Below are 24,628 nucleotides of genomic sequence, written 5' to 3' on the forward strand. Positions count from 1 at the left end.
CATGTGTAGGGATGGGAATCGAGAACGTGATATAGTTGAGAACCGGTTCCAAGTTGTCTGAGCCATTACAATCATATGTCTCTGAGTGTATCAGTTACTTTTATCAGTAGTGGCATGTTGTTCTGACAGTTGAGCAGTGCAAAACAGTGATGTCAAGTTCAGGTGTTTACAACAAGGAGACATAGCTGTGTTTCTGCACTGTGTTCAGATTGAGAGTAAAACCTGTGAATGTCTAATTTTTTTCAATATAGAAATTTGATCAGGAATCAGTGAAGAATCAGACTGAAAAGCAGAATCATTAATGCCATTGATATAAACAGAATCTTATTAATTTCCATCCCTACTTCTGAGTAATAAGTATTTTTTTTTATCTGAGATTTTCCCTTATGCACATGCAGACATGTAAAAAGCTGCATGTGTGCATTGCCGAGAAATCTGCTTTCTCCGGGAGAAATCTAGCAGAGGAAACCATGACACTGAAGGAACCAGAAAGCCGACAGTAACCCGGTTACTCACACTGACTGTCTTTTCTCTGTCGCCTTTTTCACCAGACTGGCATAACAGTTTTTGGTTTTGTGTGAAAACAAGAGCGAGACGCAGAGGGAGAGGTGTCTTTATTTAGCCGAGCTGTCGCACATGTTTTCAGATCCCTGTGGGGGAGAAAGCGCTCTGAAGTTACACTTGTTAAACAGACTCTCTGCAGTGTACAGACAAGCCCAGTGATGCTGCAAATCAAGATCAAGATTCTTGAGGTATCAGATTCTCAAAAATAACTTCTTCTTTACTGGAATAATGTTCTGTGCGCCTTCTCTTCGACCTTTGTGAGCCTTTTTTTTTTAAACTCACCAGAAATAGAAACTCTCTTGATGAGAGACAGAACGAGTAAAAGAGAAAGAGTTTGGCGACTAATTATGAAGGAAGCTATTCAGATTATTCAGATGCTTGCTCTGCCCCCCTCCCCTCCTCCCCCCGCGGCAGTGAAGGGTCTTTTCTGTCCCCAGAGAGTGATGTCAGCATGGCCCATTGAAAACAGCCGCCGTGCGCTCTGAGATGAATGCCCTGGCTGAGCACAATGGCCCCAATTTGAATACCACGCGGATATATGCCAGATCGGAGCCCCAACAAAAGAAAGAGGGCTACTCTGCTCCCATTCAACCATGTTGTTATTTTATTAGAGTCGTAAATTTGCTCCAACCATTTATACCTTTTGTAGTTTTCAAGTGTTTATGGAGTTTGAAACACGTGGATGACCTGACGGGGGTTGCCCCTATTTTGGACTGGATGTTTTTTTTTTATTTTTCGTTGGCTCGTAACTGAACGCCGTGGCTGTGTTTGTGTCTGACCGCAGATCTACACGGACTGGGCCAACCACTACCTTGCCAAGTCAGGACACAAGCGTCTCATCAAGGACCTGCAAACAGACGTCACAGATGGAGTGCTGCTGGCGGAGATCATCCAGGTCGTAGGTAAGGAAAACACACGTTTGATCCCAAAAATCTGCAGAAGGAAGGCGGCGCTGATCATGTGGCCGCTGGAAAAAAAAATGTGAAACACTGTTTTTAAAGACAGGACTGACTTTTACCAAACACTGAGTGGCAACTTTTTACAAAATAGGGACATCATTGTGAAATTATTAGCTTTACTTTTGCAAGATAGAGTGGATGTTACAGAATGACACTCTTTAACTGTAATATCTGATGCAATAATTTGAATTTCAGTATGAAAGAATTTATTTACTTGTGCACAACTGAGTAGATTCCTTGCACATAAAATCAGGACAAAACACTATTTTAGAAGTTAAAGTCCATCTTTTTCTGAAGAAGTTGGGTGCTAATTTGGTCCAAAAAACATCCTTATCTAATTTAGAAACAAAGAAAACCTTGTGTGTTGTGAGATTTAAACTTATGTACATGAATGACTTGTGTAATTCTTACTTAAAGTTATTGACTAAGAGAAATTTGTCCTTTAAACAAACCGAAGTCAGGACAGAAATATGTGCTACTATATCAGAATACAAGAGAAGGACCTGTAAGGTGTCGTCTATTACATGTTAATTACAGGGTTCATATGGGTCCTGGAAATCCTTGAATTTTAATGTAGTGTTTTCAAGGGCTGAAAAGTGCTTGAAACTACTTGAAATTGGAATTGCATTGCTTTAAATTGTTCTCTTTTTAAATAAAGGAATAAAATAAGTTTGATTTTGGCTCAGCCAAGTGAGAAAGGATGCCAAGTTTACTTTCAGATGACACATTTTGAAGCATTAAACTTTTTTTTCCTTTAATTTGTCATCCTTCTATAGGATGCCATGGTTTTTTTTAGCACAGTAAGATCTGATTTAATGTGATCATTAATCATTTTGAGTACATGTATAGAAATATGTAATTTACTGAAGCTGCAAGATGCTGGAAAGGCTTGAAAATGTACCTTGACAATTCTGAAAAAGTGACTTTGTAACTACAGTCCCTCTGTTATTGCCATGCTGACATTGGTGAAAATGTGTATCATTCAGGATGTAATTAGATTAGATTAGATTAGATCAACCTTTATTTAATCAGGGGAAACCAACTGAGAGCATATCTCTCATTTACAGAGGTGTCCTGCAAATACATCATCAAAACGAGCATAAATACAACACAAACACAAGACCAAGTGATTTACAATAAAGAAAAAAAGGTAAAACAAGTACAGACGCAGATACAAGGCAAACAAATGAGGAAAAACAGGCTCATTCATTTTGTAAAACATTGATCAACAGATGCTTAAACTCCTCTAAAGATAAAAATTTGTCATAAGGGAGCTTATTCCACATATAATGATACATATGATTTCCCAGTTCCATGTCCAGAAATGGGATGAAATGTAAAAAATATGAAACCAACAAACATTAAAAAGTCATCCACTTGATTTCAAAGTGTCTCAGGACCCTAAATAGAATAACAGAGGCCAAATGGTTCAATGTCTTCACATGACAGCACAAGTATAACGTTAGTATTCAGCCCAGAGTGAGCTGTTTTTGTCGGCTGCTCCTCTGTGTTTCTGACCCCCTCACACTCGTCTGTGTCATCACCGGTCTTGTCATTTCATCTGGCTGTCCTCGGCCTGTCATTTCGTCTGCCGACGGCCCCAAGGCTGGAGGAGGCTGACACCAGCTGACCGGTGACTCAGCATGTCGCTGACTCTCCGCACTCCTTCCCCCCGTGTCTCTGACCCAGATTTATGCTTCCTACACTCCACACAGACTCATCCTAAACAGAGAAGAGTCTCACTGTTCTCGCACTGTAGCCGTCGCATGTGATTCTGTTTTTAGAGTTAGATCACGGTCACGGGCATCAGAGGACATTTTATACACTGTATGTGAAGTGTGTTTACATCACATGCTTCAGGGTCTCGTCTTCTCATGCTATAAGTTTCACACTGGATCCAGGTTCTGTGCCTGAGGTCATTCTGATTAATCCAGGTGTGTAGTCGCTTCAACTACTGCAGCCGTCAATCCTGCACACCTGGATGAGGACTGTAGAGTAACTGAGTTCGTAGAAATGGATTGCAGTGGACGTTTTCCTGAAATACTTGTTAGTTATAGCTGCAGTTCTTCTGCAACAATTAGTCGATTAATTGATTAGTCTACAACAGAAAATTAATCACCAACTATTTTAAAAATTGTTTAATTGTTTTCGTCATTTCTCCAGCTTCTTAAATGTGAGGTCTTGGTGCTTTTCTTTGTCATTTATGATGGTAAATTAATAGTCTTTGGGTTTTGGACTGTTGGTTTGACAAAAGAAGCAACTTGAAGGTGTCGCTTTGGGCTCTGGGAACGTGTGATGAGCATTAGTCACAATTTTTTTATATTTTACAGGCTTAATGATTAATTGATCAGTCATGAAAATAATCAGCGCATTCATTGATGGTGAGAATAATTGTCAGTTGCAGCCCTTGTCCCAGGAATAATAACTAAAAATATAAATAACTAAATTTAAAAGTTCCTCCCGTCTGATGCTGTCTGCATTTCCACTGCAGTCTAAAGACCCACAGAGATTTGGCAAACTAGTCTGCTGATGCATGACAAATCGACGGCTCTTTTTACATGTCAGTTTTGCATGTGACCATAGAACAACAACAACATCATTTAAAGCAGCAGAGAAACATCATTTTTGTGTGACACTGTTTTCATTTCCCGCTAGTTTTTATCCTCAGCTTGTTTATGCCAAAAAAGGCAATAAGTTCTGGACTTCATCATCAATAACTTGTTCTGTGACTTGTTTCAACATGTTGATGTGACCATAAAAATAAACCGGTTTGCAGCTGCAGAGTTTTAAGAGTTGTGGCTGAAATAAAATGTTGTGAGTACTGAACCAATCAGAAATATTCAATACTGCAAGCCCCACCCCCCAGAGTTTCTGTACTTTTAAAATTTATTACCCCCCTGAGCAGGAACTTTTTGGGAGGTAAAATAATGTCCCCAGAAGTTAATTTAGCAGTGGCAGCACACTGAGTTCTTCCAAAGGTTCCTCATCCCTTGGGGAGGTTTCTGCATTGAAACTGCAGCTTATGTTGTCGTAGTTGTGTCAGGCAATGAAGTAAAAAGGGTCCGTTTGGTTCAAGATGTGATGTCATGATTGTTTTCTGGTTATTTTTGTACTTTAATACAGAACCATCAGAAAGTCCGTCTTTTTGAGAGGAGACTTTTTTGGCTCAGGAACTAAAACTGTAGTTGTGTTGTAATACTTGAAATGCATTTCCCTTAAAAGGCTTCTGCATTCCTGAAAATGTACAGTTGTTCCTGACAAAGCTCCTGTTGTCAAAGAACCACAACATCATCCCTTTCATCCGGTGCTTCTGGCCTTGACCGCAGCAAAGCTGAGGCTCAGCACTCTAAACAAGAAAGTCTGTGGCTGACTTACGGACGAGCAATGAAGTTAAACCACTTGTGGGTCAAGTGTTGGAGTTTCCCTGTTGGCCGTTGCTCTGTCGAAATTAATAGATGCAAACAGCCCTGAGTCAGGTTCTCGGGAGGTGATGCTCAACTCAAGAGGTGCAATGACGTCACTTTTGGTGTGCACACCCTCACTGTGTCAAGCATAAACAAAGCTTCACAGCTAGACGCAGACAGTCACGGAAGCCACTGCTTCCTGTCTATTTTAAATCAAAAGCACTCGCTTCAAATTAAAAGCATTAAGCATATGAAGCTGTGCACGGGCCAGACATAAATAAGTTTTGACCTGGTCTTGTATTCCCAAAGCATCAAGTCTATGTGCAATAAATACACGCCGACAGCTGACCACTCTGTTCACATTAAAACAACACGAGCCACAGTGAGCCATTCACCTGTCCTGCCCTGCCTTTCTGCCTGCTGCCTCCCGTCCGCTGGGAAAACCTCACACCAAACAACTGCTGGTGAAACTGGAGCAGCCTGCTGGTGTCGGGACATCCATACTGGGGCCGGATGTGGCACCTGTTTAGCTATTTGATCAACATACACTCAAGGTCAGGATTTTGGAAGAGGGAAACCCCCAGAGTCATTTTTTGCAGCAAATTTCTGTCTGATCAGTGACCTTTTCAGATATTTTGCTTAGTCCTCAGCTCCCAATCTTAGGAAAATGTGTCTGTTTTTTGTTTTCTTTAATTTGGGAACATTTATTTTGTTAAGGAGTATTTATCTAAAAATGATCAAGTAGCTGTCTCTTGTGGGTGTCAACACAGTGTGAAACTTTTCAGAAAGCACCCAAAACACAGCCAACACTAGTAGTGTTAAATCATTAATCATTTAACACATTTGTTTAGGCTATTTTTGTAAGTGTGGAATGCTGTTTGACATGTTTCTGCAAATATACTCATCATGATGAGACATTTTTTTAAAAACTGTTTGCCAGAAATAATTAAAACCTTCCAAATCTCCTCCGCACTTAATTATTTTACTGAAGTCAAAATAAATAGACAGGGACATTTTGTTTATAGCCTGATTGAGATGAGCAAAACGATTGAAGTCAAAAATGTCGGTGACCATTGCTGTAAGTGAAGGAGGAGGAGGAGGATTTTCTCGCAGGGTAGGTGGTGCAGTACATGGTCCTGAGGTGGAGCTGCACTGTGGGCCCCAGCAAGCCCCCTGATGCAGGAGCTGCACGCTGTTGGCACAGTTGTCAGCTGTGAGCTGACGGCCGTGTCTCAGCTGCTGTGGGCTGGGCCTCTAATAGACGGGAGGAATCCTCGACACCACACACACACACAAACACACGCCCCCTCTGAAAAGAAGCAGCACCACACACATCTCGGTTGGGCCCCCGGCGGCCCCGTTCCCATTTGCTGTTACCAGATAGTGTTTCATGTCTCGGCGGGAGGGGAGAGGAGGGGGAAGGAGGGGAGGGGAGAGGAGGGGAGGGGGGTCACAGTCACCGGCGTGAACACCTCTGCTCTCCTCAGTCAGGGACACACACACACACACTGAGGGCTCTCCGGTGGAAATAAAGAGAGGATTACATTAACCGAACTTCTTTTATCTGTCTGTGTCTTTCTCTCCCTCCTCAGCCAATGAGAAGATTGACGATATCAATGGCTGTCCCAAGAGCCGTTCTCAGATGGTGAGTGACCTTTCACGTTTGTTTTGGCAGAACGTTGTGAAATTTGCCTCTATTTGTGTGTGTGTGTGTTTGTGTGTGTGTGAAGTAACACACCCCTTTTGATGTCCCATCTCACCGACTCATGTGGCCCTCTCTGGGAGCTGCGGTACAGAAGTCGCTGCTGAACAGTTGTAGATGGGAACGGTTAGTCTATTTATTTTTACTTTTGTGGTCCTGCGGGCTGCCGTCAGTGAAAACCTCTGGCTCAGACTTCTGGCAGTTGGCTCTCAGTTGAAAGCATCGCAGGCTTTGGTTTTGGGGCCAGTTTTGCCTCATCTTATTACACTTGCAAAGGAGTCAGAATCCATCTCATCTCCGGGAGTGAAGGCAGGCTGGGAGCATCAGCGCTGATGACAAAAGACAGTGTTTACAGCCGGTCCCGATGACGTGATTTTGTCTGCGGTGACATTTTAGCAGGTACGAAAATTGGGATTTCCTTTGTGATTTCGGTGTTTTCACAGTTTTGTGTGTCCTCTGTGGGAAACGAGCCCACAGTGCCCTGGGCAGAGCCGCCCTCGGCTGAATGTGAAGGGTCGTAAATTGGGCCAGTGTGCCAGCTGAGGGGGCTATTTTTGGCCACCAGCCAGACTGCTGAAGCCTCTCAAAGCACCAGAGAGAGAGATACACGCCCCGTAGTTAACAACTGAGGAGGAGGTGGAAGCACAGCTGATCCCTGACCCCCTCTTCATGGACCCATATCACCATACCTATGAGAACATCCTGTCTTTAGTGTTTTGAAGTGCTCTGTTTTCATTTTGTGGTGGGAGTCTGTATTTTGTCTAAAGAAAATTCTCCATGTTCACAGATAATAAAGTCTCAGTATATCAGCAGAGATTCTTGTTCATATTCTCAATTTATCATGACTGAAAATATAGAGCTGAGGTGATACCACGAAGCAAATACAGCTGAAGTTTGTCCACACTGACAGACTGAAAAACACATTTACTTTCAATAAATAACCAGCATGCGAGGCCTGTCATTAGTGTGTTTTAAACTGGTACACAAGGCCAAAGTGAGTGACCACATGTGAAACATCTACTCGTGTTTTGGTGCTGCTAGCTCTCGCTAACTATGCCCGATCGTAGCACAGTGATGAGCTATGAGGAGCTACACAACGCCAAGCGAGTGCACAGGGGATTGCACAGCTCTGGAAAGGTCATCAAGGTGGTGATTAGCTTCTCTTCCATCTTTGTAGTCTTTCAGTAAACAGCAGGATGCTACAGTGCTACATGGAGGGTCTTCTTCCTTTCTTCCTTTCTTCCTGTTGGCGTCTCATGTCTCAACGCTGGTTTATTTGATTGGTCACTGTAATGTAAATCTGTGTAATACTCAGCACAGGTTGATGAGAAGGATTTGCTTAAGAGGATGCATGTAACTGCAATGTTTATCTGAATTTGAGAGAGTCTTTAGTAGTTTTCCACACACTGCCTGTACCAGTATTTTGCAAATCATGTGTTTTGCACACCCCCTACATCACTTTTCATACTCTGAATAAGGGGCACAGAGTGTTTTTTTTTCAGTGATGAACAAACCATTATGTGATTCACAAAGACTTCTTTTTGCCAAGACAGAGATGAGAAAGAAGACGAACAGTAGTTAATGCCTGATGAGGTCTATCTGACTGAAATTGGAGCTAATTAACAGTGCGTGGATTTTTTTTTTTTTTTTTAATAAAAGACCTCAGACTGCTGAGCTTTTAGTTCCAATTATCATCACCTCAAGTTATTCTGAGCTGCAGTGAGAGAATAAAAGTTTAAAAGCATCAACACTTTTCGGAAAACCCTTTGAGAATCACAGTCCCACTCCACTCCTGGTGATTTATGGCGTAGTTGGTCCAGTGTCACAAATCTATTGTTTACAATATATGTTAAGTTATTTAACATATAAACATATTTAACTCAAATATTCTTTAATAAAGTTATTTGTTTGATATAGCATTCTTCTGAGTACATTTGCACAGTCAACAAAAAAAGGTATATTTTCATCCCACTTCAGAAATTTACTATCCTAACCCCTAACCATAAACCTAAATCTAAAGTTCTCCTCTCCATGTGCCTCTGTTTGAATATTGATTTGTTATAGATGTTTCTCTTTGTCACTACAGAATTACATGCACTAACTCACACTTGAATATGTCTCACCTCCCTCTGTACTCTCCGTCCCACTCACTATCAATTAGACCTTTACCATTAGCACTGATTACGCCCCCCAGACGACTGTAATTGAGCGTTTTGCAGCCTTTGCTCCCAGCGGTCTGGATGTCTCTCTGCGGTTTTGTCGCGCTGTTATCAACTTCCTGTGTCACATTCAGCCCCGCTGTCATCTGCAGACGCAGCATGCCATTAAATAATGTCATTAGAGACATTACAGGCAAGAAGATATCCTGCAGTTTTGTCAAGAAGATTGCAGGATGCTTGTGAGACAAATCAAGTGGTTCCGAAAATATAATACGTCTGCGATTGTGTCCTGAATGTTCATGGATGGTGTGTGTCAGTCAAGAGAGAGAGGAAAAAGTATTAGTGCGCAGCCAAGCAATCTGATATTGTTTATTGGATAATGGCTGTCAAAATCAGCTTTTGTTTTGCATTGGATCAGCTCAGATGTTGCAGTCTGTGTGTGTATGTGAGTATTTTTGGATCGCTGCGGATAATCTCTGCAGGTTTGTCAGATTTAAAGCAAAATCTGAAGCACTCAAGCAGTGCTAAGGGCAGGTGCAACCGCAGTCATTATGCAAATGTCTGCTTTGTGTGTTGTAGCGCTGTCAAAACAAACACATGCACACAAACACACTCAGGTCCTGAGAGTTAAATTGGCAGCTGGGGTGGAGGAGTACAGGAGCCGCTTTTGCTGCACTTTATTTCATTGCTTTGAAACCCCCAACGCTTCCAAAGCTGCCACCAATTAACCAGCACTTAACTTAACCTCCATCACTAAACGAATAAACATGGAAATCGCCTCAGTCAGTGGAATCAACCCGGAGAACTCTCACCTCACGCCCACGCTGGCTGATTAGCATGCAGGCGATCCAGGCCGGAGTGAGAGGCTGTTTTTACAACTGTCACATCCTTGTTAAACGGACCCCCATCAACGGGTCACTCCTCTGCCACCCGGTCAGGCTCTGCGTGTGTGTTTGTTTGTGTGTCTGTCTGTGTGGTTTCAGCCCAGTGCGAGCGTGTTGATTTGACACCGGGCTGTTAAAACCACACAGGATGCCACGCACACACAGAGATGCACAAATAAACCTACACAGGTTGTCTCGTCCAAACATCCCACGTGAAAGGTGCAGCTTTAACTAGATTTCACCTGCTAAGAGCTGGGAAATTAAACCCCAGCCAAACATTTAATCATCCTCATTTCATTCAGTGTTATTAAAATCTGGTAACAGATCCACTTTTTTAATTTTAATTTTGCTTGATTTACTATGAGTCAACTTTTTTTTAGGTTAAGCAAAATTTTAGGGACTTTTTCATTGGCAGAAAGTAGTTCAATGAATATAGTTGGCAGCAGCAGCTGCCAGCTGTGGATTATCCAGAGTACTGGAACACTGTTTTCTCAGAGAGATGTCGCTCTCAGTGCCGTGAACGCCTCCACCTCCAACTCCTTTCACCTGCATTGTATGAGGATTGGAGTGATGGATATTTTGAAACATAGACTAACCCTAACCATCTTTTGTACCCGTATCTGTTTAAGCTTCAGGTCAGTCTGCACCTGCACAAATGGACTAAAAAGCAGCTTTTTCTCAAGCACATCCTAAGTCTGACAAGACTGATGTGCCGCCATCATTGCTGCATGTGCAATGTTCACTTACATGTCACTTAAAACCACCAACTGTGTGCAATATTTCTAGACTAATCACGCGCCATTGAACGCCCCAATGCATCATTACTCCATATCTGTCACATTGTGCCTTATACTGAATGCTTTTGCTCCCTTGTTAGTGGCATTTTATTGTTAATTGTGTTTTATTTTTGCTTTTTTAATCACTAATATTCAATCGATTTCCTATATTATTTATTCTTTGTAAATATGTTTGTCTTAAATGCATTTGCAGCATTTTTTGATTGATGCAATTGCACTTTCATTTTGCTTGCACAATGACAAAGTTCTTGAATTTTGAATTTTACAGATTTCTCACAAGCTATACCAATATTAACTGGGTTGTCAAAGTTTCAATCCTAAATTGAAAATCGGTCGACATAAAAACCAGGATTGTTTTTTTTTTCTCTCTAGCCCCACCCTCTTGAACATGTCTGCTGCAAGTCTGAAAGAAACACCATGGTAACAAAAAAAAGAATAAAATTTTAAATCAAAGATCAAAGCAAATCGTGACCTTAAAATGAAAACTCGAATCAGACCAGATCAGACCATGGATTTTGAAAGCTGTGACACCCCTAATATTTATATCAGAAATACAGTATATGGATAATCAATTACAAATACTTTCAAATGAGATTATAGGGTGTGCTGTGAGCTGAATATTGAGGCAGAAAAAGAGCGTGACCGAGTCTGGGTTTATATTTGTGAAAGGCTTTCTGTTTGAGTTTAGTTTAATTCAGGAGCTTGTTTCTTGGACACCCTCTTGGGTTTAATTATTACCTGTATTCTCTGGACTGGTTTATCCTCTCCAGCCTGCGTATATTTTACCGCTGCAGAAGAGAGAGGGGGAGAGGTGAGAAGTGACAGACAGCCACACAGGTAGAAAACCAGCAGGACCAGGTGTTTAATGGGCTCGACAAAAAACAGACTGAAGGAAACATCAACAGTCAAAGAAGAATGTTAAGTGAGGATACAGGTCTTATACTTCATGTCAGGACAGACAATAGAGCTTTTCTTTATCATTCACTCTCAGGTGCACTGTCACTTAACCTTTTATACTTCCCTAAACAGTACTGGAATGGTGTTAACTGGGTCTGACTGAAAAGCTGAGATTCTTATGGGTTCAATGTATTAACGTGTAATGATGTTAGTGCTTATATTAGCCATCTGATTGTAGTGAGAGACCACTTTCTGAAACTTGACCTCACTTTATAAAATGACTTATAGTAACCTGTAGGATAATCAAAGCCTCATGAAACTGTGCAGCCATAAACAAGAGATATTCAGAGGTTTTTTTTAGATACACTGACAATCTCTGAGAAAAGTGCTCCCCATCCAATCGCTGAAAAATGCAGGTCGGAATCAGAATTGCTTTATTCGCCAAGGCAGAGGTCTGCAAGCCTGCAGAGGCAGGCTAGCTGCTTGTAGTGTTGTGCGTCATGTGCTCTGCTGGTGCTCCCAGCTAGCAAAGTCACTCGTGTTTGTGTATCATGTGTCTTGCGAGCCTCCTCGGTTAGCAAAGACATTTGTAAGGCGCCTTGTGCTTACAAAGCTTACAAAGTCACTCTTGTTTGTGTCTATGTGTTTTTGTTAGCCTCTCTCGCTAGCAAGGACACTTGTTGTCTTTTGTATGTGTGGTTTAATTTAATTATGTTTGGTTTAGTAGGTTAATCGTTTTGATATTATACAAATTAAAAGTAGTAATAATGAAGTATAAGAATAGTAAATACAGTAGAAGTGAGGAGTAGTAAGTGTTCTGCAGTCTGCTATTCATTATATTTGGCATTTTAGTGAGCTGTATATACAGATGAGAATAATGAATGATGATAAATATGCTGCAATATAAAAAACAAATGCACATTTTTTGTGTTGCTTCAGGTCCTCGTGTCTTAATGGTGGTGTTTTGGAGGGAATTTAACTTTTTTTTTAAATCAGTTCTCAAGTGGTCAAAAATGGTTTAATTTTGCAACACCATGTACTTTCAGATGATTTGTACCACTTCTATATGACCTGCTTTGTTCCCCTGAAGATCCTGTTCCCTCCTGCAGTCAAGATTCAGACTGGTGGCTTTTTTTTTTTTTTTTTGGACACAGATGAATTTCAGTATTTTTGTAAGCACGCAAGCAGGACATGACCCAAAAGATGTTGCTTTAATGATTCATCAGGGTGGTTAATGTTTGATCAAAGGGAGCGGTACTTTCTGTTAGTGTGTAAGAGGAAGAGAAGTCCCTGACTGCGTCAGCTGGTCAGAGCTCAGGTGATGACGGACTGAAAACAACCGAGAAATCACAGGAACCGTTTCTGTGCAACCAAATATACCAAACATCAAGCCTTTATTTTATAGGGCACAGACTTTTATTGGCCCGGATGATGGTTTTATCCTCCACATGAAGGCTTCCGAGCCCTGGGCAACACCTAAAAGGAGGGGTGGACAAAATAACAGAAACACTTGACTGAATAATGCAATCCAATAAAAGCTACCACTGTGAAGCCGATGCTTGTACGAGACCGTGATCGATGGCAACCGCATGATACACAGCAAGGTGTTTGTTTTGTCCAGCCCTTGTACATACAGTACACACAGACATGTTGTGCTCACTTGTTGCATAAGTAAGTCATCTGTCGTAATAACAGTTAGTCTATTCATAGGAGAAGCAGTATGACGCAGCAGTAATTATAAGAGAAATTATTCCTGGAACCTCAACCTCGGAAAAATGTGACCCCTTTTAAATGAAAACAAATTTGCAAACGTCTATTGAACAAGCAGAGACGACCTAAAGATCTTGTGTTTTTGCCTTAATTATCTTGTACACAGTTCAGCAGGGAAATGTTGACGTAGTCAGAAGAAATTCTTATCTTATCATAATTATAAACATATTTAAATGATACATCATGATACATTTAAAGAGAAATAGCACACTGTGAATGCAACATGGTTACAGACAGAATAAAAATGGCAAATTTATAAAAATGCATCTGCAGAAGCTATAAGACAAAATAATATAATATGCTGCCTGAGGTGGATGTGTGTGTTTTTGCATCATGGTGTGTACAGTTTTATAGCTGCTGGAGCATCTTTTTTTAATCACTAAGCAGTGAAAAGCTGCGCCTCCCTGAGACGTTGAAACCTCTGCAGACATTTTTCAGTTTGGAGAGAAACAGAATTATTGAGTTAGATGTCAGAGTTCAGCAGGTGAGCTGGTAGCTGTTATCTGTGAAACCTCCAGAGAGAGTGAAAGTACGTGTGGGCAGATACTGAAAGATTTATACACACACACACACACACAAACTGACACAGCACGTTGTCTCACAACCAGGCGATGTGATCAGATTCCACACGACCCAACAGTCAGAAGATCAAATGACAGGGAGCCTTTGCCAATAAAGCTGTTGTTGCACTACAGTCAGAATGATTGAGCAGATTTCACTAAATATTGGGCCGATATTGGGATTTTCTGAAATATCAGATATCAGCTAACAATGTTGATTAATTATTGGTTGAAGGATGTCCCTCCCTGATCAGACCGGAACGTACTGCTCTTTATGGAAATGAACTCACTGTTTACAGAATGAAGTCCAGTTTATTACAACTCTGGGCTTATTTTGTAGTAAAGCTGAGGTAGGCAGTTTATTTTTTTTGTTTTGTCTTTGACTTTTGCTCCTCCTCTCTGTTTTCATGCTTCAGCAAATTTGAACATTTGACGAGAGACTTTCAGCAAATCAGAACTCAGTAAGATAGTTGCTTTTTGAGTTTCAAGTATTTGACAACCTGGTAATGAGGCTCAATTTCACTACCTCAAGCAGAAGTACCTGGTTGAGTACAAGGAGAGACAAAAATCCCACGAGGAGAGCTTGATAGTTACTGTTGTACTGACTTTTAAACCAAAAATATGTAGTATTTTGTCATAATATCAGGAATATAGTTATCGCAGAATATGCTGAAATATCGCTCACCCATAATGTGCTGTGTGTTTAACAGCACCTTGCAGGCTGGTGTTATGTTCTAACTGGTTCCTGTACAAGTGTGGTCTGCCTCTGTCACCAGGTTCATCACACATTCACAAACATTACCGGCAAGTTTCAAGTCTCATATCTACTGCACCAAATGTTTTGTATAAGTGAGCGCTACATTACAGCCACTTTAGACAAAATGACACTTTTACACTTAGGATTGGTTACCTTAATTTCTAACAACAACATGGTGGGATAAAAACAAACTATTGAACTAAATTCAAAAGTGTGTAATCTTGTCTGTTTTAATCTGTGCACTGAACTTTGAGCTGGCTCTTATAAACATGCACAACACTGGAGTACAATGCTGCCATAATAAACAGGAATGCTATAGGCGATCATAAGAAATATCAAAAGAACTAGAATTCACCCCCCTCGGAAAACATAATCCCTTTCTATCATCTCTTATCATCCGCTAGAAGTGTGTGGTGGTGTCTGTATCTGCAGAGACCCTGCAGCCCTCTGCTTGTACTTTCTTTCTTTTTTTGCTCGGGACACATTATCAACTCAAAATGTCAGTATTTGACATCCTTGGAATGAGACTCGACAATGAGCTATATGTCTGGTGCATTAAAGAACAGCTCAGACAAATCCGGCCGATTCTACCTTTAAAATCTGTATAGTTGTAGTGTGGTTAAAGAACTGCTCGACACAGAATTCATCAGTGAAGTTTATATTTATAGCTCAATATCACAGATGTTGTCTCAGTGGGGTTCACAGACCTCCAGCAACAACAGTCAGTGTCGTAAATCCTGAGACTTTGTGCACATGATGCTGTCTCAGAGGCTTTTTTAGTTTGACAAGAATAAAATTCTGGGGCAAAATCCTAATTACCTGTAATATTTTGACGTGGAAAAAAAAGACACAGAATATCATCGCGTGAGATTGTCTCTCGCAGCAGCTTCGGTTTAAAAATATCGGCCTCAGTATCGGTCTTTAAAAGCTCCTATCAGTCAAATCCTGTTTCAGACATGCAACACTCCGGCTCACACACACTCCTCCCTCCCTCCCTCACTCACTCTCTGTAGCTCCCTCTCTCTCTCTGTCTCTCTCTCTCTCTCTCACACACACACACACACAACAATAGACTCGGTGTGATGGGAAGGAGTGTTTGCTCAGAGGGCTGTTGGCTGGCCGGCCCCATGCTGCTGCTGGGAGCTGAAGCAGAGCAGGAGGTGACGGCGGCCTGGGTGGAGGTGTGAGGTCAGACAGAGCAGTCACGCTGCAGGAACAGTTCTCACATGCAGGCAGGTAGGAGTTACCGTTCAGTGCCTGAGAGGGTTCGCTGTGGATTTCTCTCTGGGCTTGTTCAGAGGTATTTGATGATCAGTAGAGTTTGAGCAGAGAATGAACAATATTATCTTCCATATTTTATTGATTTGTTGGTTGTATTCTTTTGACCGTTAGTGTGTCTGCGTGGTTGGTGTATACTTGTAAACTTTCTCAGTGTTTTCATTCATCCATCAGCCAGATGTCTTACCACTCAGATTGTGGAGAACAGAAGAGAGATAAAGCTTAAACATTAGACATAAAAGGCAACAAACTGCTTTCACAGTGTTTCAGAAAACAGCTTAGTGTTTTCTTAGTTAGTAGTTAGATTTATGGGGTCACTGTTGTTTGTTGATACAGTCCTGTTGATAAATGCTCAAACATGGTGTCAAATAAATCCATCTTTAATAAGCCTGCAGCTAAACAGGGTTGGGTAGTAGTAATATAATTGGAATATGTAATCCGATTACAGAAATTAAGTAACTATAATCATCCAAGATTATGTTTTAGAAATGTGTAACTAGATTGTAGTTAAATTAGTTCAATTGTCAGGGGTTACTTTACTTTATTACATTTTTTATTTAATTTTTAAAATGTATCACTTTTAAAATGACTATTTTTTTGATAAACAAAGCTTTACTAACTCATAAAAAGTGTCTGACATGCAATTACAAGTACCTTTAATTTGCACTGAAAATGTTTTGATATGTTTTGAAAAGAAAAGAAGAATATTTTTATGGCCATGCCCAACTTTTTAGTGCAAGGTGCAATATTACAAAAAAAGTATTAGATTACATTTTTTGTCAATACAATGGATTACGTTACTTATTACAAAAAATACTGTGTAATTTGTATTCAGTAACTGCTTGAATTTTAAAATAATCTGCCCCAACCCTGCAACTAAAATAATTTTAATTGTTGGTCAATGTATCAATTAATTGCTAATTATTCTTGAGCTGCAATGATTAATTGATTAGGTGTGAACTATTAAATTGATTGGCAGCTATTTTGATAATCGAGTAAGTTTTTTAAGAGTGAACTAAATATCTTTGGGTCACAGACAAAGGACGTCATCTTGGGTTTAATAAAGCAAATAATCGATCAGTGAATGGGGAAAATAATCAACAGATTAATCAACAATGAAATAATCGTTAGTTGCAGCTCTAGACTGTTGTTTTATCAATTGGTAAAGACTCAATGATTGATGTAGTAGCAATGATCGATGACTCATAATCTGAAAAATGTCATAAATAATGACAAAAGCCCTGATCAGATATTACATGAACCAACGGCAATATTAAATAAAGGGAAAGCAAGGATCTTTGCATTTGAGAGGCTGTAAATGGCAAATTATTGCTTGATTTTGTGCAACATAAAGCCAAATTTCAAAATAGTCATCAGTTAGATTTCTCTTCATCAGGTATGGATTAAAAAGACACCTTTTTTTGTTGTTGTTTGCTCTGTAGCTGATGGGAGATTATTGAGTTGAATCATATTCGTCTGGCTGGTTCGAGGTTCCAGTATTTACTCCCTCTGAGAGGCGGGGCCTGGGACAATCCCAGCAGGACGGGTCTGGCATTTGTGATGGGCTATCTTATTAATGAAGCATATTATCTTCAGGCTGCTGCTATTTAAACTTCAGCCGTACCAGGGAATTTGGGGCAGTAGGGGAGCGGTTCAGATGGAGTTTAGTCCGGCGGTATTAAAGAAACTCTCGCCTTGTATGTCGGCGAAGTGAGAGGGTTGTTTCATAGAGGTTTATTTTTAAGGGGGCTGTGGTATTTGCGGAGGGCCATAATCTGCATTCCTACTGTTCCTACGTTTTCTGCTGTATCACCTCAAAGGACAACATATGTCATCCCGTCTAACAGCTGTTTCTGGGGTCAGAGGTTACGGAAATGACAGCAGGGGCAGCACTGCTGTTTCAGCTCAATCAGTGACCTCAAGTCCACCAGCCTCTTCACACACTGACATGGATCAGAGAGACACGGAGCTTAAATTAGGAGTAGTAGTAGGATTGATAATAACAATGAGGTACAATAGTAAAGAAGTCACTTGTAATCCTGTAGATGTTGCAGCAAGTAGCGATCAAACAAGCTCTACTTAAACACAGGTACTAATAATATGGTGGATGGATGGTGTTAGTAAATCTTTCAGTGGATAAAGAAAGTGATAATCTGGTTTGTAGCATAAATAAACTATTCATTTTGTGGTAGTAGATGGAAGTAATAGTAGTTGATTAGTGGGTGTTTCTTCTTGAAGTTGCTGCAGCTGTTGGGCATATTTTACACAGAACCTGGGTTTGTAATGAATTCCAAATAGCTGGGGCCTCATCTGACTGTGTGAATAGTGTGAATGCATGGCCCCTGTATGCAGAGCTCCATCTGAAAGGTCAGATGTTTGCATGCTGAGTGTGAATGCATGGTGTGTGTCTCTGTAAATACAGTAATTTTTCTTATTCATTGCATTTCAGGCAGTCTTTTGCACACTGTCATATCGCTGTGACAATGAAAATATCATTTAACATATGCACTAGATTTATCTGATATTATAAGCACAAGCTGCTGCTAACTGCTTGGGGATGTAGCTTTGCTAGCAATAATACGGTGGTGGATGCATCTAATAGTATTATGATTGTTGGAGTAACTAATAGCAAAATGGTCTATGATAAGATATGATGTAATATGAGACTGGGTTTAATTGATGTAAAATATGATAGTGGACATAACCAATAGCAACATGTAATCGGATGGGATTAATAGTAATGTAGTAGTGGATGTAACTGTAGAGTAACTAATAGTAATATGTTGGATGTAATCTGACTCGCAGACTGGCAACCAACATGCTGAAAATGGCACGTTACCCTGACCTGGTCGCTTAACGGTTCACATGTAAACAAGCTAACAGGTTACCTCTTCTTTTGCTGGGATTTAGCCATTTTAATGCCATGACTCACCTCCCCAACTGCAGATGTTTTGTGCATCAAAACAAGTTCCCCCTATAAACTATTTTTGCAGGGGCACCATCACTGCATCCTGGACTTTGTGTTGCCCAAAACAACTGTGATTGGTTTAAAGAAATGCAAACAAACCAGAGCATTTTTCCCCTACAACAAAATGATAATATGGTGGATATAATTAGGCTAATAGTGATATTGTATTGAAGATAACTAAAGGTAATATGATTGTGGATGTAATCATTATTATTATTATGGTAATGTTTGATTGCATTATGTTTGTAACTAATAGAAGTATGGTTGTAGATGTGAGTAGCACTAAAGACATAGTAACAGTGGAGGTTTACTTTGGGAACTTGTTTATGGATTTACAGTATCTACAGTCAGTAGACGTTAACATATTTTTATGAGAGGCGGATGTAAATGAGCTTTTCCTTCAGCTTCTCACCTCACAGCCGGATCCTTCTCAACAGGAGAACCGCAGAGCGAGCTGTAGGTCAACTCTATATTTAGTCGGTGCATATTAAGTGTAATCATGTCATTAATCTTCAGTCAGCGGGACCCTCCCGGTTGCAGCCCACACCCGGCCTGGTTTACAAAGGACACAGTTCATATGTATTTTAGTTAAGAAACCACTCCGAGTATCACTGCTCTATATCTGCACTCCCTCTGCTGTGCAATTATATTTGAGCCGTTGTTCTTTCAAAATGGGTTTTGATGTAGGTGCATTGTGTCAGATTAGCCTCACTGCATCGTAAATCTACCCTCACTTGTAATAAATGTCATGCTAAAAAAGATTTAGCACCTCTTTAACCTTTGTGCATACTGTAAAATGCTTTTAAATGTCTGTTTCACAGTCAGTTCTTTAGTTGATTACCTTGCCTAAAGTACCACATTAAAGTCTACCTCTGAATATAATATGAGAGAGTAACGGCTGTGCCATATTGATATCTGTTTCACACTGTACTTGCCTGGTGTGTTTGCTCATCGAAAACAACAGTTGGTAAACTTTGATCGCTCATTCATCTGCGGTGACACTGCTTGATGACTTGTTTTATGTGGTTTGCTTTGTGATTACGTGGGCCAGCCTGCGGGCTCGGTGTATAATGGATCACGTGGGCCCTAAACAAAGCCTGTCTGCCTATCAAATCCTCTCACAGTCCAGTGACAGCTCAGCAGTCTGCCCAGGTTGCCATGGATGCTGTCATAGCGACTTAGTTGGTGTAGATGGTTTGATTCTCTGTTGCTCTGCTGATGAAAGTCTGCTTGGCTTGAATCCTGTTTTAATATCCCATACCATTTCTGTGTAGTTGCCTGTGGCCTGTCTGTGCATCTGCTAGCCTGATTTTTATGTATTTATGAGTTATGCTGACATTATTTTGCAAGACTTTCATTCACATTATATTGACGTTTTGTATTCAAAACAAGAACAAACTGGGCAGGGAGAGATATCTGGGGGAATCCATGTGCAGTATTACTAACAGGATTGACTGGTGCACTTTAAATTTAGCTGACAAGATCATAGCAGTCCCTCTGCACACTCTGTGGTCTGAATATGTACTTTTGTCTTCAGGATTAAGTAATGGCATGCTCAGGGGCATCACATCCTTTGTCCCATGCAGCATTCAGCTGCTTGACAAGCTTTGATCACATGGTCTGATTCTGTTTCGTATGGTTTATATTCTATTTTATGCTGTCATATATGGTTGTCAATGTCCTTTTATGCTTTTTGTCCATAACAAATTGCCTTAGGCCTGGGAAAGGTCTCATTATTTATTCAGTTATTACAAATCACCCTTTTACAAAGCCTTGATATTCCAAGGCTCATACATTTTCCCAAATCATGAATGAATATGTTTGTCTGTTGTGTACATTTTGATGCAGATAATGGTTCCAGATGCAGATAAAAAAAATTCTTGGCATTTTATTAAAAACTTTTTAGAGGAATGTGAGACCTTAGCAGATGTATGAATACTTTTAAAGCCACTGAAAGTAAACAGGAAAGGTTTCTTCAGCCCATTGTTGTCTGCATTTCCACCGCGGTCTGAAGCAGTGGTTGTCAACCCTCCTGAAAAATCAGGTTTGTGTTCGCAACCCCCCACCCAGTCTGCCCAAGACCGTTCAGGGATTACTGTATACCACATTAAAGCTACCAAACCCACATTATATCACTGGTGCTGGGGATGTAAGGGAAAAAAACCTTTCCCCTGTCTAAAATATGGCCTTCATTTCCCTTCATTCCCGTTAAGTCTATTGTTTGATGTTACAAAATGTAAATGCAAATGTTTTGTCATCAGGGTCTCTCCAAGTTGAGAACCACTGCTCTGAAGACCTGTGAAGTTTAGGCAACACTGACATGTCTTACTTTACGAGGACACTGAAGCCTGAAAAATGGTGCCGTAAAATTCTGCAAGTAATAAAATAATCAGAAATGTTCAGCTCTGCAAGTCCCACCCATAAATTTCCTGTGCTATAGAAAATGTTACCCCCCGAGCGGGGGCTTTTTGAGGGGTAAATTAATGTCCACGGTGCTCAATTCAGACCCTGGTTCCTGCCCTCAAGAAAATTCCTGCAGTGGAAATGCAGTAAGAGTTCAAATGTATGCGTACTGGCATGAAATCTGTATTTACTGCCAAAGATCATATCCAAATCCAATAAACATTTAGATTAGATTTATTTTCCCATTATAGCAGCCCATTTTTCACTGGTCCAACAGCATCAAGTCAATGAATATTGAAGGTTATACGATCTGTTATCCCAGCCTTTTCAGACTTGTCAGTGATAAGAATCAGCACCTCTTCTTCTGCATTGTAACAAGTTAGTACATTTTGTGCCGCCGACTTTCCTTTCTAGGTAGATCCGTAGATATTCACTTCCAGTTTCGCCGTCAGGAGAAGCGTGCAAAGGACAGACCAGCCTGCTCCCTCACATTATACAGATATGCAAATCGGAATGGAAATGCGCAGGGTGCAGTGTCTTACAGCTGTGTCTGTGTCTCCCCTGTCCAGATTGAGAACATCGATGCCTGCCTCAGTTTCCTGGCAGCCAAAGGAGTCAACATCCAGGGTCTGTCTTCAGAGGGTAAGCCGGACTCCTGCACTTCTGCTTTCACTGGAACGAGAGAAGTAGACCCAAACCTAAGTCAGGCCAGGCTCAGCTACTAAACATCCTTTGTGCGATGGAAAAAAAAAGATGAAGAATTGCAGCTTGATACATTGCTGCATTTTTATTGGCTGGCTCTATTGCCAGGACACACTACATTAATGCCAGACAGTACACATTCATATATGTAGGCTTAATATATGGGCTGATTGCACCACATGTAGAGCTAATGTACCAGAAAGCTCACAACAGAACAGTGTTTAAATGTAGCCTACGTCAAACAAAGATTGGCGTTGGCTTAAATGCTTACATCAGATTTTTCTCACAGGGAACCTCGGAACAATAATATGAATGGTATTAATATCTTTGGACAGAACAGTGAGTCAGTGGACAGTGGTGTCCCTTCACTGCAAGAGACACTCTTGCAGTCCAGAAACATGCAAGTCAGATACTGAAGCCAGCAGCAGGCAGCAAATTATGTTGTAACTGCAACTGAAAGAGTAATTTTATGCATGTCATGTAGGTGCAAGGATATAAGAAATGGTGTCAAAGAAAGAAGGTAATGTCTGCCCATTTACTCACACCACAAAATTTTTAATAATGACAATGTTTCAATCCCACTTTAATCTTCATCTTTGCTCTATGATGGCAGATGTGGTTAACCATCCAGACCACTCAGTCTGATAAACATCAGTACACTGCACATGAAAAGATGCATGGAGGAAAACTGTAATGCAAAAAACAATACTTTAAATCTACATGATCATCCAAAATACATTGTTATAGATAGGAGGAAAAAGAGAAGAACTGGGTATTAACACTCTTCAATGAGAAAGATAGCCAGATCACATTAAAACAAAGTAGAAACACACTTTTTGTATTCATAAAACCCAACAGCTATTTATATAACACCCAACATACCTGTTTATATATTCATTATGACACCATTTTTATTTTAGAGGAAATGTTTTATTTCAGACTCTTGTTTCAGGCCTCAAAGTGTGAGAATCTAGAGAGTGAAAAACTTTCTCTTTGGACTAAGATCGCATCTAAAATGCTTCCTTATTCCAGAGATCTGATATGATGTTTTGAAGTATGGCTTTTGTATTACTGTTTGTCTATGTAATTTGTTGAAGTGTCAGTGTTTTTGGATGTTTATCACCCTGGGCGGTTTGAATGGTTAACCACACCTGCTGTCACAGCAGCTTGTCAGCCTGTTGAGGTGTGTGAAATATGGGTGTGGTTTCCATTTTTCCAACTCTCTGAACTGACTAAAACCCAAGTGGGATCAAGACATTGTCATTATCAAACATTTGATGAAAAATGTTACCTTTTTTCTTTGCATGTAAGTAAACAGTTCTGTTAAATGAAGTCTGTGTGCACTGTTGCACACAGACTTCATGGGTCTAGAGAGAACTTTATTGCAGCTGTGAAAAAAATGTTTTATTCTTTTGTGATCATTCAACTCAAACATTGCTTTCTGATAACAGTCAGTTTTTGCTGTTGCATTCAGTTCTGTTTGGAGCACACTGTCAGCTTACTTTGAAAACTTTGAAAAAATGAGACACCTAAGAGGAGTTAAGTGGGTAAAGACAACAAAGAAATATCTCAGTGTGACAATATAACAACAATATGCACCTGGCCAAAAAAAAGTCACCACCTGGATTTAACTAAGCAAACAGGTAGGACCCTTCCATTGGATAATTACTGCAGTGATTAATATGTTTCAGCTGGTAACAAGTGAGCAGCTTCTCATTTCTTAAACAGCCACGTCAGAAGACATATCCTGTGGTCATGGAAAAGATGTTCCTCTGTTTCAGAAGGGTCAAATTATCATTTTCACACATGGATTGTCCACCACAGAGTCCAGACCTGAACCCCACTGAGAATCTTTGGGATGTGTTGGAGACTTTAGACTTTACACAGAGGTCTGACTCTCCCATCATCAATACAAGATGTTGGTGAAAAATTAAAGCAACTCAGAACTGAAATAAATATTGTGACATTGCATAAACTTATTGAAATGATGCCATAGGGAATGCATGCTGTAATCAAAGCTGAAGGTGGTCCAATGACATATGAAAGTGTGTGACTTTTTTTGGCCAGGCAGTGTATCTATAGGCTGTAACAGCCAGTAAAAATAGTCATAATGCTGTTATTTAGCACAGAACAGCCCTGCAGCTGTCATTTTGCTTGGTTGAAGTAAAAGACTTTCATTCATCAACAACTTGGATCGTCATTTTTGTTCTCCTTCGTCCACCTTTTTTCCTTCTTCACTTCATCTGCCTTTTTTTAATATCATTTTTATCCCCGACCCCCACAGAGATCCGGAATGGTAATCTGAAAGCCATCCTCGGCCTCTTCTTCAGCTTGTCCCGCTACAAACAGCAGCAGCAGCAGGCCCAGAGGCAGAACTCCCAGCCCTCCCTCCCGCCCGCTGCCCAGTCCCAGAGCGCAGCACATCCTCCCCTGAGCCAGCAGAGCAGCGCCCCGGCTCAGCTCAGCCACTCTCCGCATGGGACTCCTGCCCTCACAGCCCAGAAAGCAGCACAGGCCGAGATGCAGTCCAGGTGAGGCTTGCTGGATGCAAACTCTGGAAACTGGGAATATAAAGGATGTAACCTTGAAACTGGTTGAATGGGTTTTCTTCACTTTTCTTGCTGTTTCTGCTGTTCTAATCCATCATTTTGTCATCTCGATCTCCTTGCTCACACTCCTTGTCATTTGTAACTATAAATCTGACCTCTCTGTCTCTGTCCTCTTCCATATCTCTCTTCTCTTGTCTTCTCCTCTAGGGATGGGTCTCAGAGTAAACTACTCAAGTTTTCCCTTGGTCAGAAAAAGACCTCTAGGTCAGCTTCTT

The 24,628-nt window shown here is 40.6% G+C and overlaps 1 protein-coding gene across 1 annotated transcript in view; it reads left to right on the top strand.

Moving 5' to 3' along the window:
* Positions 1-24,628, top strand: part of nav2a (neuron navigator 2a) — a 325,729-nt gene that overhangs the window by 206,847 nt on the left and 94,254 nt on the right. Inside the window, exons 3-6 of the mRNA XM_084731403.1 lie at positions 1,349-1,466; positions 6,520-6,572; positions 21,672-21,744; positions 24,089-24,335. Of these exons, the coding sequence (XP_084587529.1) occupies positions 1,349-1,466; positions 6,520-6,572; positions 21,672-21,744; positions 24,089-24,335 (491 nt within the window). The remainder of the gene's footprint in view (positions 1-1,348; positions 1,467-6,519; positions 6,573-21,671; positions 21,745-24,088; positions 24,336-24,628) is intronic.

The sequence above is a fragment of the Lutjanus erythropterus genome, chromosome 1 (genome assembly GCF_056507025.1).
Source record: "Lutjanus erythropterus isolate fLutEry1 chromosome 1, fLutEry1.hap2, whole genome shotgun sequence".
In the NCBI taxonomy this organism is placed as follows: Eukaryota; Metazoa; Chordata; class Actinopteri; order Lutjaniformes; family Lutjanidae; genus Lutjanus; species Lutjanus erythropterus.